General features: G+C 48.7%; 1 protein-coding gene across 10 annotated transcripts in view; it reads left to right on the top strand.

The window, feature by feature from the left end:
* Positions 1–16,344, top strand: part of FBRSL1 (fibrosin like 1) — a gene marked incomplete at its 5' end in the record, with an annotated part of 515,014 nt that overhangs the window by 455,321 nt on the left and 43,349 nt on the right. For all 10 annotated transcript variants that reach the window (XM_084297481.1, XM_084297487.1, XM_084297482.1 and 7 more), the window contains one exon: positions 3,205–3,250. In XM_084297481.1, coding sequence (XP_084153607.1) covers positions 3,205–3,250 — 46 coding nt within the window. The remainder of the gene's footprint in view (positions 1–3,204; positions 3,251–16,344) is intronic.

A 16,344-nucleotide genomic window follows, 5' to 3' on the forward strand; every position in this document is an offset into this window, starting at 1 on the left:
ATTTTCCCCTCCAGATCTGGAGAAAGAAAGAAAATCAAAATGGGGCAGAGAACCACTAACTTGGAACGAAGCACAAAGGGGAACCCCAAGGCTCGGCGCAATCTTAGGGTGTCTTCAAAGGGCGCTGGCTCATAAAAGTTGCAGCAGTGAGACTACCTCAGAAACTGAAATCGTTTGTGCGTGTGTCTCTTTTGGGACAAATGTTAGAGCCTTTATGCTTGAAATACAAAGGTCGTTGTTGGGGATGAGGGTGGGACTTTGCAGGCAGCAGCTTTCATGAAAACACGTCTGTCTGGGGCTGTGCTGCGACGCGGAGAGAGCAGGAGAGCTCGGTGGGGGAAGGAGACGAACAGCAGATGTACAAGAAAGACGAGGGGTGTCTTTTGTCTGCGAGCTCCAGGCCGGGGGGGTCTCCCCGCCGTGCTCAGGCGGTGTGGCCGCTCTCCTCCCCTGCCTCCTGTGCCGGAGGAGGAGGAAATGCCTCCGTGTTTTCTGATCGAAAGAGTGGGATTTCCTGGGATGGCGTGAACCCATCCACATAAAGGACTCCCAATGCCTGGTTTTGCTCACAGGGGAAGAATTCCTCTTTCTTTTTTTTTTTTTTTTTTTTTTTAATCCCTTCTTAAACATATGCAAATGGTTTGCTTGAAACAGCAGAAAAATTGGGAGGGGACTTGTTCTAGCAGATGCGTTGGTTTGCTGGATTTTTTCACTCATTAGTGGGCTCACTCGGACACATAGGTTTTATTGTATGCTTTCTTTAAAGGGTGACTGATGAAATTGAATGATGTATTCAGGCTCTTCCTCCCCCGGCTCCCCTCCTGCCTTTACAGCAGCTCGCAGAATATGCTATAGCACAGGCCTTCACTGTTTGAGACCGGTGCTCATGCCAAAAGCCGTTCGGATCTGGAGCTAGAAATCACCAGAAAAGAGAGCAAAAGTTACTGTAAACTCTAGGTGCGAAAGTTTGTGTCTGCAAACCGTGGCTGTGATGTTGAAAGCTCTGCTCTGTAAATGTTGGCTCTGATTGTGGAGGGCGGTGCCACACGTGTGGTTTCTGATATCAGGAGACTGAGCAATAATCCTTGTGTTGTGCTTTCTCTTAGAAGTGATTTTTCTTGCTCGACTTCCTTGAACATTGTTTTCATATCACTTGGACCTGAAGCAATGAGATCTTTAGCTCGTGATTAGGCTGCGCCAGTCTCGGTCACATCCTTGGTACCGAGCTCACAGAGGGCAGCGTGGTGGCTGGCATGAAGCCGCAGTGCTCGCCTTCCAGGCAAAGCACAGGGCTGTTGCTGCTGGGGGGGCTGCCACACGCCCCCCTGCCAGCTCCTGGCTTCACTGCAAGCCGTGCCCAAGCCTCATTGCCTGTAAAATGGGAGAATCTTATTTATCCACCTGCCACTTGTCCTGGTGCTCCTGGAGCGCACGGAGCAGAGAGCCTGGCTTAGGGCGAGCTGCGAGCGGCGCTGAGCGCCTCCAGCCCGCGTTCCCAGAGCCTGGAGGGCCGTTCGGGCTCCCTTGTGACTTTGTGTCGATGATAAGTGAAAAATCTTGGAACAATGGATTGTAAATTCAGAGGCGGCTGTCATTTTGTGCACCGCTCTTGTTGCTGCTGTGTGACGCTGTTACACTTTTCTTTGCAAGCCAGCCTAGACAAAGCCTCGTTTAATCCTGGTTCTCCCTCTGTTTAGTCCGTGCAGTGAAGGGATCGTGCAGGTAACTGGTTTTCCCTAACATTTTAGGATTCTTTTGCTGAGCTGTGTATCAGTCATACATGCCACAGCTACACTTGCAGCTTTGTTGTGGACATGATTCAGAATTTCTTTCTTATGCGTCTCAGTTTCAACCTATTTTTCATGTAGTTTTCCCTCTTTTTTTATACATTTGTAGTAAGATGTTCAATGCTTGCAGTGCCAGTTTCCTTAGAAGTAACATGAATAGATCACTCTTCCTTGCTTCTCACTATATCTGATGCAGATCTTGCATCTTACTATTTGTGTGGTGTTTTTTTTTCCTTCTGAGTCGTCATTTAAAATATATAACAATGTAATACAATTCACAGTGCTCTTTATCATGCAAATCTCCCAAGGCACCTTAGAATAAAATCAATAAAATCAAAAAGAAAATCAACTTAGTTCAGCCATGTGTTGAATTAATTCATTTTTTAAAAGCAGAGCCAAGGGAGAGAGCCTTTTTTCACTTTCAATATCTTTTGCTCTTCAGCTTTGTACTTCACCCCATTTTATGCGTGCAGCAGTCAGAGCCAAAATGCTGCTGATATTTTCAGCTGTCTTGTAGATAGCAGTAATGTTGATCATGCTCCCTGCTCCCAGACCGGCTTTGATTCTGTAGAGGCTGCTTGCTATTTTATCAGATAGCGAGGAGGAAAAGCTTATGCTGAAATAGGTTGACTGTTTGATATCAGGGGTGGGGGTGGGGGAAGCCATCAAATTAACTCATAAAAGCTTTATTTACAATGAATGGACTTTTTTTCCTGTCTGTCATTATCATCTTGTCTGTAACCCAGTGACCCTGATTATCATGAAGCTGTTTACAAGGTTTAGGTTAATTGGATTTCTTTAACTATTTCCCAGAGCTGTGAGGAGCACAAATGCACTGCCGTGGAGTTCAAACAGCGTAGTGCAACCCAGTTTGCAAGGAGACGGGCTTCTTCCAAGAGGAAGTCGTTTTATTTCATATTGGACTAAGTGCATAGCAGCATGGAGCTATCATTGGCATAATATTGTGTAACACCCTCTCATACGGATGTGTTCAGTTGCAACTCGTGTTTTCAATACACAAATTACATTTTGCATGTTCAGCAAGAAATGAGCTTATTTTCAATGAGAGAGGCTTTGAAATGTTTTGTTGTTTTTTTTTTTCTTCAGCTTGATAGCAGTTTCACTGGTTTTGTTTTTATATGAAGACTCATGGATAAAATAGCTGTGCATTGCATGGCTGCCTAAATAAACGAGACAGGAGGATATAGCTGGGTGAGATCAGGACAGTACTTTTACACGCTTTGCTTTCATCTTAGGATGCATGCTTATTCTTTAATGGCACAACATTGCACCCTCCAGGTGCAATGTGTAATTGCAGGTCTACAGATAACAGACTTGTTTTATGAGCTGTGTTTTTGTGAGCAAGCCTTCCTAAATTCTCCTTCAGTATTACTCACCCTGTTTCTTTCTTTTGCAGGCTTCTGTAGGCTCTGAGAAGCTGTTCTCCCCTGCAGCAAATAAAGGTAAGTGATTTGGAGAAATGCTTTCCTTACCTTAGAGCAAGCTGTTTGAGTGCATGAAACTGTGAGGAATGTCATGCAAATAGCAGGACATCAGTTTTGCCAGCGCCTGTGATTTTGCCACACACATTGTCATAAAGATCAGCTTTACAGGCTTGAGATGGTTAAGTTAAAATGTAGAGCTGCATTATCTCCACGTGGGGCAAGACTTCTTTCTTCCCTACGGGTCAGATCCATGAGGAGAGGAATTACTGACAAAGGAGAAATCAGCCCTTACTATAGGGGATATGCTGTTTCCCTCTAATACAATCAAATCCTCATTTCTTTTAAACAAATACTTTAGCATTATCTGTATTATTCTTACAAGGTCTTGCATGTCTATGTCCTGCCAGCATGCACAGAGCATTCATGTCTGTTTCAGTCCTCCAAAAGGAGGGGGAAGGTGCTCAGCATGTTGCGGGGCTTGAGCTCCCAGCTCCCCTATTACTATTAATCGAGAGTTACCTGTGATACGCGCTGGGTGTTGCTAAGAGACTGCGCCGTTAAGATTCCCGCTGGGAGTTGCAGTGATGTATTCCTAAACACGCCAAGCCCTCCTTGGGGGGCTCGGTATGGCCATGAAACAGGGCTACTCGGGTTCCTGGTCTTCTCAGGGACAGTCTCACCAAGACAGTGTAGGTAAAAGCGCTGAAGAAACAGCCTCAAAGGGCAAAGTGTGGTACATGGTTGAAAGCATTATGTTGGGAATGGTTCCACTGTATCGTGCAAGGAGGTTGATGTTGTGGCTCTGAGTGAGTTGTTGGGATCTGTAGCTGTTCTGCAGCATTCCCAGCACTGAGCTACAGCATAGATCCAGTTTGGAACAGCGAGAAGTAGGAGGGACGTGCGAATACCCTGAAGAGGGGAGATGAGGCACGTTAATAAGAAGCGATGAAATAACCTCCCATTATTTCAAGAGGGCCAAGAAAAAGGAATGATTTGCAGTTGTGTAGGGGTAGGTGCTGGCCATAGAGAGGCGTTCTGGTGGTTGTGTGCTCCATCACCTGGCTCCAGGCCCGGGTTATAGCTGGGCTCTGTAGCAGTGCTAAGCATTAGGAATTTTCTCTTTCCAAGCTTTGCAAATTGTCAATTCCAAATGTGGAAACTGATGACAAGCCCATTGTGTTATTACATTTGCAGATATTTTTATGGAAGTATGCGGCTTTATCTGAGAGAAAGAGGGAAGTTTAAACAAATGGAAGCAAAGAGCATTTGTCTTCCCTCGGCCTTGGCTCACCAGTAAGGCAAGCCAGATTGCCCATACGGCACTGCCTCAGCAAAACAAAAATCTTGCCATCCTGAATAAATGCGTGGCACAGAGATCTGCTGCAGAGGCTTATGTTGAAGTGTTAGCAGCTTTGTTGGCTCCTCCTCGTGCTGAAGCCCGAGATCCCCCACCCCTCCATATCGCAGAGCAGCTCAGCAACATGAGTTTTCAAAATACCTCTCCATCGGGAAGTTAAATGTGTGAATGGCTGTGAATTTGCTGTCTTGAAGTCTGCGTTCACTGCTGTTTATATCCCTGTAGCTTAAGGCTGTTCGTGTTTGGTTTACTGTGGCAAGTCGACATTGCAGCTTTGGGAGGGTTTGGGTTCAGATCGCAATTTTTGTCTTGGTCTTGTTTCTTGCTCTCACCGGTGCTGGCAGCGCCTTGCAGGTCGGCACGGGCTGTGGCTGAGGGCAGGCTCTGTCAGGGGCTGCCCCCACTTGTGTTGAGAGGTGAGATTAATTCTCCTCGGCACGATTCTGTGCAGAAACCCCAGGAGCGCTAAATTCTACCCCTCGCCCTGTTGTCACTCGGTGACGCAGGAGCCAGAACTCGTCTCTCACACATGCAAATGAACGCCGCGCTGACAGGACCAGGCTTGGCGATGCCATATGGCCGGGAGAGAGTGACTTCCCAAGCGCTGCGCTGAAATTCCTCCCCAAAATAATGGCGTTGACTTAAAGGCAGCCTTCGGCGGGGCTGGAGCCGTGCAGGCCGAGGGTCGGGGATCGGGGTTGTGGTGGGTACTCATGCTTCATCCATCCTGTGGAAACACGTGCTGCAGCTAACCAGATAACCTGCAGGTAACCAGGCTTAGGGAGCACAGTGAGGTGGATTCGTTGTCTGGTGCAACTCCCCCTGCTCTCCGCAAACTTTCCCCAGGGATGTGTTTGGCCCAGTGTATTTGTTTTATGCCGTCCTAGTTTATCAGCGGCTTAGCAATGCAATTAAGCGCTGAGATAGACGTTTTTCGCCTGTTGGAGGCCGGAACAGCTGTAAAACATAACCTTTGACCACCTCTCACGGCTCCACAAAAGGCCCGAGGAGCTGAGCCTTTTGTCTGGCGCTGGCTGGGTAACTCACATTTGTCTTCGCCCCCGCCCCGCCGAGGCGGCCGCGAGCTCAGGCACGGCACCAGATGCGCGGCGCCGGTGGCCGCGGCTGGGCCCGGCGGGGAGAGGGGCCACAAGCCAGGGCCACCTCGGTGGCCGCAGCTGGGACACGAGCCGAGCTCCCGGGGGAGAAGGCGGCGAAACGCTCAGCACAAGGAAATAGTGACCGAAGACAAAAGCAGAGAATCCCTCATCTGCTGTGCCGCCGGGTCTTTGTTTCCTGACGTGAGGAAGGATTTGTGCAGCCAACTCGTCGCTGCGGTGCAGAGCCACAAGGACGTTGGCTGCCCAGGGCCGGGCGTTGTATCCTCCCGGTGACTGAATCGATTAGCAAATAATAAAGGTCTGTTTGCTCTCTCAGGCAGCGCTTCTCTCCCAGGAATCTCCCAGGCGGTCCTTAGGGTTTTCTGGAGAGCAGGCGCAGTGCAGGGCAGGGGAGGCGGAGGAGAAGGCCGGGTCTGGCCGTCCCTGGGCGGCTGAGGGAGAGGGGAGCGCCCGTGGCTGGCAGAGGGCAGGGGGGGTGGGAGGTGAGGGGTGTCTGGAGGGACCTTGCCAGCCTTGACATAATGCTGTTTTTAAGTGTGTCAGGGCACAGTTTGTATTTTAAAGACCTGAGAGCTGTGTCTTGCTGCTGGCTCCTTCCAGCAGTGAGCTGCCCTGATGGCAGTCAAGCCTCCTGCTCCCGCCTCCCTGCCACGGACCTGCTGCTCTCGGGCCAGGCGAGGGTTGGGTATGCTGGGGAGCCAGGAGAGGTGGTGCCTCTTGCACCAAAAGAACATGGGGCTGTGGCCCAGGAGACCTGAAGGCCCTCAGCCGAGACCCCACGGAGGAGCCAGACCCAGGGGAACAGGGCAGCAGCCAGGGGACGAGGGTTTGAAGGCAGTCGAAGCCGAGTACCTCACTGTGTGAGGATGAGAATGGAAGCTGACATGTGGGCAGTGCGTGGCCCAGCTGCCTGGTCGCAGGGAGCAGCTCTGCCCCGGGCTGGGGGTGCTCGCTGAGATCCCTGCCTCGCTTCCCCCCTCCCACCAGGGGAAGACCAGTGCTTGTCAGCCAAGTGTGCTGGGAGACTTAATTAATGAATGTTTATCAAGAGATTTATCAAGAGATCTGTTTAATGAGAGATTCCATAAACAGTGCGAGGCTTCGTTTTCATGGCAATAATAAATGGCAGTGAAAATAAGTCTTATCCTTCCCCTGCATGTGCACCCCCCAGGAAAAAAAGATTGCTTACCCTCCGCTCTCACTGTTCCCTGGTTTCGAGGCAGAGGGCTTTGAAGTGCTATCTTTCATCATGAACTGTACTCATCCTCAAAGCTCTAAAGCTCACAATCTGTGTCTTATCCCTCTGACAAGAGGGAGGCAAGCTTTCCCGGCGCGCGGGTCGTAATTGTCAGCCATGGGATGTGCCGCAGCCACCCGCCCCAGCGGGCTAATGCAGCTTATGGTCCTTTGAAGTTCCCTTCCTTTATTTTCTGTCCTCTTGACCACAAAACTGTGCCTTGGGCCAGCAAGAGAGATTTCTTGTTCAGAGACAACACCGAGCCCTGACAAGCACATCTGAACCAGAGAAGAACCCTTGTTCCTCCTGAGATCTCTGCTCCATAATTTTGTTGCCTTAAGGGGACTGTCTCTCCTTTTTGTCTCTTCTTCTCTTCCTTTTTCTTTATTTTCCCCTTTCTTCTTTTTTTTTTTTAATTCAGCACTAAACTGTCACACCAAATCATTTTAAAAGCTGGAAATACAAAACCCCCAGCGTAGGACATGTTGCTAAAAACTGATGGCTATTGCTGTGAGCTAGGGTGAGAGGGGAAAGGAGGGGCAGCAGGGCAGGGGCAGGACAGGAGGGCAGCGAGTTAGCTCTCAAGGAAGAGCCTGTGAGCGCCCAGCGAAGCAGAAAACAACCTAAATACAGCTGAGCTCAAAATAACCTGCTTGGCACAGGTTTGCAGCGGGGCATCTTCATGGTTGCTCAGTGCTTGGGTTGGGATGGCATCTGCCCTAACCGTGTCACCTCTCCTGTAGGGCCTCTGCCTTACTGTGCTGTGCTGTCGAGCTTTCCAGGGCAAGAAGGCCTGTGCAGACACAGAGCAAACACCCACTTGGGCAATTAGCTGTGTTGTACAGGAATGGAGGTCAGGAGCAACACCATAAATTTTCCCAGTTTCCTGCGTGGGGTCCACAGCAGGGTCTGAAATGCAGGAAAAGCAGCAGTGCCTCCTGTCTCTTGATCTCAGTGTTATCCCCAGATTTTGGTTACATTTGGATGAGGTCACCAGCTTGCATGCAATTACCTGGCCTGAGAGTGAACTTGAGGGGGATGATAGTTTACAGCTGAATCTTCGGACAACGGTCCTCCGTGATTACAGGCATGCAAAAACTTCCACAGCAGCATCTGTAATAATAAATAAAGTAATGCATTTGTGTAGATAGCAACCACATTGCTGTGATTTATGTGGTGTTCAGGATGCTCTGCAGCTGCTCTGCTCCCCGCGTTGCATCTCTTGTGGTTTTATCATAGTCTTGCAATATTCTGAGTTTTTCATGAAACCAACACTCTCAGAGGACTGTATGAGAATCTAAGTTTTAATTCTGTTTTTTAAGTAAGGTTTTAGTCTTTCTGGCCACAGAGGAATGCCTGGAACAGCGATTCTTCTGCGCTTCACAGCCAGCAGGTAGCTGAAAAGAAGCCCAGATAGCTTGTTGTTAACCTCATTTTAAAGATGGCTCGTGATTTGTAAATGCTTGGGCTTGGCAACAATGGATACCCTGAACTACTGCAAAATCCATTGTGTGAGTCCAACCCAGTATCTTCTTGAAAATTTCTATGTAATTTTGCCACTGTCTGCATGATTATATTAGCTTTCTGGCTTTCTTGCACATGCAGATATATAATTATACAGCGGCCTGGGAAGGAGGAGGACTTTGATTTTCTAACAGTGTGCATAACAGAGATAATCACACAAGTCTCAGCCAGTTAAACACATCTCAAAACAAAACCAAGAGCAGAAAACTGCAGTAAGCACAGTCTTTTTAGTCTTCTTGCAATTTTCTCATCTTGCAGGCTCTGGAAAGCTCTCAGCCTTCTCTTTGGGAATGTGAATAAGTCTAGCACAAATGCCTTGCCTGCGAGCTACATGCATCTCACAGTAGTTCAGGGCATAACCATCCGTATCCATAGCAGCCACCTGGAAAATACGGTGGACAAGTAGGAGAGGCCATTCACTTTTATCACACTGCTCAGCTAACTTCGTAAAACTCATAATGCAAAAGTGGATAATTTATTGACTTCAACACAAGTTGAGTGTTGTATGCTCCGAAGCCAGGTTAGCCTGGTGCGAGTGGGCAGGTTTTGCGTGCGCCATTTGCCGTGCAGTTTGCACAGCTATCTCCCGGTGCGTCTCCCTCAAGTGAGCCAGCATAGAGCTTTCTTTGTAGCTTCAGGCTGCAGCCAAGAGAGTTGAAAAGTTGAATTATAAACATTTCCAGGCCTTCTGTTTGGTGTCTTGTGTTTTGTTTTGTTATTTTAAGGATGTGGGGTGTGTTGCTGCATTCCTGTCAGTGGGATTAGAATGAATAGAAGCAATACTGTAGGAGATAAAACGTGTTTAATTATTTATTTGAGTATTACAGACTGAAATTGCTTTTTGATTTAAGGCATCCAAGTCATGGGTATGTTTTTGGAGTGGAGAGAGGCACGCAGAAACATATATATACACAATTACCTAGGGTAATGTAAGAAGTCTCTTTGCTCAACTGCCCTTCCTCTGCAGAATTTGTTCATTTCCTTAAAGATTTTAAATTTCAAATGTGGCTTTGTTAAGCATCACGGAAAGCTAACTGCATGCTGTGCCTTGCCCACCGAAACGTAAATAAAATAAATAAAGTCTTCGTTGTATAAATGTTATGAAGTGGGTGGTTTATTTTCTTTAATTATACTTTTTATTTAAAATAAACTATAAAAGCAAAATAGTATATATCCTGAATGCGCCTGCACAAACTCATATTGATTGAGTAGGCAAATTTTAGCTTTTCTCAGTTCGTGTGAAAGTAGATAAAAGGACCATCAAACTGTAAACCAGGAAAGAAAGAAAGAAAAAGGAAAAATTCCTTCCAAATGCGTGTAGTAGGTTACATTACCCAGACTCTTTAGGGCTGTTTGAAAGATACCATCATTTTTACTCCTTGTTTATAGTTTGCTTATCTATTTTCCTGAGCAGCAGAAGCCACGAGGGTTAGTCCGAGTGTGATTCCAGCTGATGGCCGTGCTGACCGCAGGGTCGGCACCGCGAGGGCGCTGGCAGCTGGTGATGGTGCGAGCAGCATGCAACCCCCACAAAACTATCAGTCCCTCAAACCACGGGTTCTTCTCCTCCATCCTGCTTTTAAAATACCTCAGGGACATGTTTTATTCATGGAGGATTCTGTAAAGCGTCAGTTTCTTCACAAATTAAACGCGTGGTATAAACCCAATTCCCTCTTCATCCTGACTGGCACTGCAGCGCGGGGAGGTGGCGGGGCCTCCAGGACAGGCCTGCTCCTCATGGAGGACGTTCCTCCTCCTCTTCCTCAGCAGCCCCTCAGCCCCTGCCAGGGCTGTGCATTGTGTTGTGAATGATGATTGGGCAGTTTCACACTCTGATGCTCCTTCCCATGCGGCTCCCCATGCCTGTTTTGGGAGCAGCATCCTGCCAGGCCGTGGCTCTCCCTTGCTGTGCTGCTGCCCCCTGGGGACTCCTGCAGCCCCCCGCCACCCCACGCCCGCAGCAGGCCGTGCAGCCGGCAGCTGGCGATCCACAAGGCATTTGGCCAGGCGGTGAGGGGGCTGGGGCTGCCCCCAGGTTGGGCTGTGCTTCCTCCTGGGCATTTGGTGTCAGCGGGGTGATGGATGGGAGCAGGGCCTGCCATCTAATTGCAAATGGATCCTGCCGCTCGGTGCGCGGATGCTGGCAGGGTCTGTCATTCCCAGCGAGGCCCTGGCCTCCAGCAGAGAGGATGCTATCGGCATCTTGCTGCTTTTCCCTCTCCTCTCACCACCCACCCAGGGACGCGTCCCATACAGGGACGTGGCCGACAGGCAGGACGTGGCCTTGCTCTCATCCCAGACGCTTGCTGCCATTTTCTCCTCTGAGTCTTGCTAGACACCTACAGGCGTGTTCCCCACCTCTCGCCTCCGTGCTTCGCTGGCCGTCCTTGCTGCTAGCTGGGGCCGAGCACAGCTCCCTGCGGAGCCTGTTAACATCGCTCCCGAGCCACCCGGGGATTCGCAGCGTGTGGCTTTCCTTCCATGCCGCCGCTGCCCGCGCTCTGCCCCAGCTGCAGGCATGGCCATACTGACCCCATTCACCGCCCTGCAGCTAGCCGGGTGTGCAGCAGTGTACAAGAGCGCGGGACTTGGCACCCTGTTCCTATTTGCATCTCTGTGCTTTTGAAAAGGATACTTGTTCTAGGGTGGGTTTTTTCCAAACAGTAAATATTTTCTTGTAAACTGCTGGGACAGACAAGTGACTGCAGTGCTTTTAGTTCATTTATTTGCTTTAAATGGATGGCAGAGTCTTACAGGAGGTAATAGGAAATTAAAAGCTTTCTATATTTTTTTTAACTGTCCTGCAAAATTTATTGCAGAATTATATCCCTGCTATGGGATTCTGTCGGACAGTTCAAAAAGCCTGTGGAAAGGTTCTTGTTCGCCATTAAATTTTAAAAGTTATTGAAGTAATTTTTATGGGACCCTATTAAGTTTCTGAAGAAACATATTGGTTTCATCGCTAATAAATTCTTTAAGGCTTATCCATAAGGGAATAGTCAGACTTCCAGATCTATCTCCACTGAAAAGGACGTTAACTTTCTGCCTTGTTGCAGACGTTCTTGAAAGGTGCTCGCAAGGTGAGCAGCAAAGCCAGGAAAGCCTGATTGCCCCCAGGTACATCTGCCAGCACTGGGAGTTGGCGGCTTCTTCACCGGGCAACCCACTACAGCTCGGGTGGGGATTTTAGTGAGAAGTTTTTTAAAAGATGAAGAAAAAATTTGCAGATGGGATCCATCCAGGCATCTCCCAGCGTGGGGGGCTAAACGTTGGCCACGGTGTTTGGCTGTGAGCTGTGTCGTGCTCAGGAGAGGTGCAGCCTTGGAAAGAGGGATGGTGCAGCCCGGCCGTCCCTGCTCCCCAGACAGCACACAGTGTTTGCAAAATAACATGTAATAACGTGCTCACTGTGCTTTTCCACGGCATCCAGAAAAGCAATGGAGACTTCCTCCCAGTGAAAGCAAAGTACCGAGCTGGCTTTGTGCTTAACTTAGCGGTCAGAAGCGCCTTTCGTATGCAAGCACAGAGCCACCTGATGAAAAGTGAATGGGCTAGGAGGGAAATAAAATTATGTAATTGCCAGTTTCCTTCAATTCCGCTCCCTCTCCCATTTTGCATAAAGGAGGCTATTTAAGTCTCAGCTGGAGCGAAGTTTGGTAATAAGCAGACATCTATGAACCTGCATCTGCTGCTGGTATCTGCTTAGTTTGTTCTGTATTTCCATAAAGATAGATAGATAGGTAGATAGGTAGATAGGTAGGTAGGTAGGTAGATAGATAGATAGATAGATAGATAGATAGATAGATAGATAGATAGATGATGATCCAGTATTGTGAGATCTCTCTCCTGAACTGTCTTGTGGTGTGAAACCTGTGGAAGACGAGTTTGTCCCTTCTGGCCCTTGAATCCTTGTCTTTGTGACCCCTTGGGATGCATGGTACCAGGCAGCATCACAGAAGAGCACGTCACAGTTTGCAAACCCACCTCAAACCACTTTGATTCTTGAGTGTTAACCTGAAAGCAAGCCCAGAGCCTGCTCCCTGGGAAGCTATCCATGAAATGGGGTGGCAGAAAAGGGCCCGCCTTGTTGGATGAAGCAGCTAACGTTTTGATTTTCTCAGTACTATGTGATTTGGCTTCCAAACAGCTAAGCAGTCCCCTGCCAGTTGCTTTCCTACGTGGCTGGCCTCTGGGCACGGTGCGAGGTGCTCACAGTGTGAGCTCTGCAGAGACAACCTGATCTATCACAGGCTTAACAGCTGGAAGAAGAAATTTAACAATGTGAGCATTGAATGTTTATACAATAACAAATATTATCGTTATTTCTTATTACTGAGCCAGTCTTTAAAATTGAGCTAGCAACCTGAAACCAACAGCAAGAATCTGTCTGTTACATTCTGTACTGATCAATCTAATAATCAAAGTAGAGCAGATTATTTTATACATTTCATTAGATCCACAAATAATTTCTCTGGGCATAATGCACCTTTTGGACGGAAAAGTTTTTGCATTATAGGCCAGTCTCTGGACCCTTTATGTCATTCCAGCAGTACAAGCTGTAAAGCAGCTGTAAGCAGACATCTGAGGACTACCCACTGACCATGCCAGCGTAGTCAGCCAAGCTGTGTCCTGAGGCCAGGGTGGAAAGAGCACCCTGTTGCAAGCCATGCAGGTGGGAGCAATTTGGAGAAACTCTAGAGATACTCCAAATGATGGTGTTAGCTGTACCAGGAGTGAAGCTGCCCCTGAGAGCCAGTGTCAGTAATCTCAATAGTGTTCCAGGGAGAAATCCTGGCTGGTCTACACCACTTGCTGTCTTCTCCAAAAACACCATTGTTTGAAACTAAAAATAGGCCAGCATACCTGAGACCAGACCCAGATTTGAAAGTTATTGCTGCAGAAGCTCTTCTTTCCTCCCATCCCTTCTTTCTCCCAGCGGTTCTGGAAGGCTGGGTCCAGGATTTTGGCTCAGACGTCCATGCCTGCTGCATCCATTTCCTCTACCAAATGGACACAACCATAAACCTCTTTCTGCATCATTTCCTGCAGACCTGTACTAAACATGCCACCCGGGTGCCCCTGTGTAAAGCCACCTCTTGCTGAGTCTGCTTCTGTTGCTGCTGGCGGGCTTGCCTTAGCCTGCTCACAGCAGGACTCCCATCCCGGTGTGGTAATTTTAAACAAACAAAAAGGGTGTTGTGATTTGGGAGGGTCTTCCCATCAGGTCATATCAGAGTTTCTCCTAAAAGGGGAAGCTGTTTTTTTGTTTTGTTTTGTTTCATTTTATTTTGCCTTTTCCCCTCTTTTAATATGATCCCTGCAATTTTGTTTTCACTGAAATATTGACTGGCAGCATTGCAAATTGCCTGCATGCAGGCAGGAGCTTGCCAGCACTTTCTTACTCAGCTAGCCGTCAAGGTTGTGGATTCCACTAAGAGCAGTGCCAGGAAAGCTGTTGATCAAAAATATTCCTAACATCTGTGAGTCCTCTCCATCCAAATGAGACGTAGTTACATTCTCCTTTTCCCCGTGCTCTTCCAAAGTGTTGCTTCAGACACCTAGAAAGCCCTGGTTGCAAATCATAAGCTGATCTCTGTTTGATTTTCAGCTCCGCTTCCAACTCTGTCGAAATCCAACATAAACTCAGAAGTGCCCTTCCCCCAGTCGCAGCACATGAGGAGTGTCAGAGAGAAGTCGGGGCGCGTTGCTCTGCCCATCACTCATTTGATCCAGATGCTGTCCCATGCTGTCTGTGGCCGCGGTGGTCCCAAGCCAACAAGGAGGGTCTTGTGAGAGCAGCGGGGAGAGGACGCGGCTCTGAGCAGGCTCTCGGGCCAGCTCGAAGCCTCTCACACACACACGTGTGTGCACACAGTTCTGCCAGCGCAAGGATGGGACCGGGGGCTGCGGGGGAAAAGCCTGATTTCCCTTCCACCCCGTTCCTACCACCACCGCCGGCTCACAAGCCAACTATTAAATAATTAACCTGCCCAGTGGGACAGGAGGAATCAAAAGCTGTTGTGTTCCCAAGTTTTCTCTGGCTCCGAAAGGCACAGCTCGCTGTGTATTCTGGCACCTCGGAGCGGGTTTTCCTCCCTCCTTCGCCTCCCCCTTATTATCCTGTATGTGTGCTGGACGGGGAAGTGGCGTTCCCAGCCCAGCGGGGGATGACTGTTATTTCAGACTAGCAACAGGGGAAAAGGAACAGCCTGTTGCCTGATTGATGTTTGTTTTTCGTGGACGAACACCAAAGGTTCATTAGAGACGGAAGGTTTGGGAGGAGGGGGCCGGCGGGCAGGGGAGACGCTCGCTCTTAAGGCACTATTGTACCCCGGGCGCTAACCGGGCCTGCACTTTCTTTGACTTCTGTGAATGTCTCAGCTGTACTGTTTTGGCCCCGGCGACTTTAGGAAAATATACACACCACACAGACGTTTCAGTGAAAGCTATATGGTGAGGGGGTCAGGAGAAAAAGGAAGGGGAGGAGAGAACAATGCAGTAGGGTTTTGCTGTAATTAATTTCAAATGTGCTGCTCATCTGTTCTCCTCGGGTTTCAAAGGGAACTGGGGGAATTTGCAGGGCTTTTCTGACGGCATCTGCTGCTTTCCAGAGGTGGGGATGGAAAGGTGGCTCTCCCTTCCATCTGTGGGTTTGAGCAGCCTGGCTGCATGCAGTGCTGAACCCAGCGCAAACCGATGCTGCAAATCGTGTCCTGTGCAGGGGTGGTGGAGCAGGGGAGGAGGGAAGGGTTTGGAGGAGCTTCTCTGCTTCCCACGTCGGCTGGGTGAAGCTACAGAGGCTTAGGAGGTTGGTGCTGGGTACAGCAGGTTACTCTGCAGAGTTCATGGAGCACATTTGTCTAAGTAACAGAAGTTATTTGCTGTTGGTGGTGGTACTGAGACGCTTCCAGGCCCTGGTGCAGGTGAACCGTGTGGTTGGGAGGCTTGTAGAGGTGTGGGTCACACCCTCACTTGATCTGCTGACTTTGTGCCTATGAAAAACATCCTGTCATATAATTGTGTCAGGAACCAATAAGGTAGTACTAAACCTTAGATATTGTGGCATCCTAAGTAGGGGCAGTTCCTTATGATTCCCCTTTCTCAAACCTCATCTGTTGGACTGCGCCGCTTTTAGCTGTCTGACACAGAGCAGGGGCTTGGCATCTGTCACAGAGCATTGTCCTCGTGTCCTTTGCCTTCAGGTCTGAGTATCGATAAAGTCGTACAATTGTGGCAGTAAAGAGAAAAAAAATGGGCCTATTAGATTATTGACTTTACTCCCCTTGACAAGATATCTAGAGGCTAATTTGATAGCCCTATGAATCTTAGCCAGAAAAAATCAGTAAAACAGAAACATGAACTACTGTAAACTGCCGCCAGTGCTTTAACAGCTCTGTTCTCGAGTTGTTCTTTGCTCAGAAGCTTCCACAGGAACCCGGAGCTGCTGGATAATGCCCTCTTGTTTAAACACCGGGCTCCTTCGTGATCCTCGGCTCTTAGAAAAACCAACCTCAGCATCGGGTGGTGAATGTGTCTGAAGTTTGGCCATAAGGAAAACATTTCTGCAGGGTGACTGAAGAAAGTGTTCTCTTTTCTGGCCAGAAACTTAATTTGGTGAAGCCACAGCGTGGTGAATACCCCAAAGGTACTCGAAGTGGGCGCTTGTTTGTGATACAGCCCTTCTCCAGGACGCCAGGGCTGCTATGTGACCAGGAGAGTGTGGCCATGCAATGATAAATGTTTCAGTGGCTCTTCAGAAGGGACGTGCACACAGCAGCCGTGTTTCAGACTGGTTGAAGGGCTGTGCCAGGTTTTGTAGCCTTACAAACTAAATAGACTTTCTGGCACTTCTGTAGGACTGGCTTCTGAAAAA

This window comes from Netta rufina (assembly GCF_964035555.1).
Source record: "Netta rufina genome assembly, chromosome: 17".
In the NCBI taxonomy this organism is placed as follows: domain Eukaryota; kingdom Metazoa; phylum Chordata; class Aves; order Anseriformes; family Anatidae; genus Netta; species Netta rufina.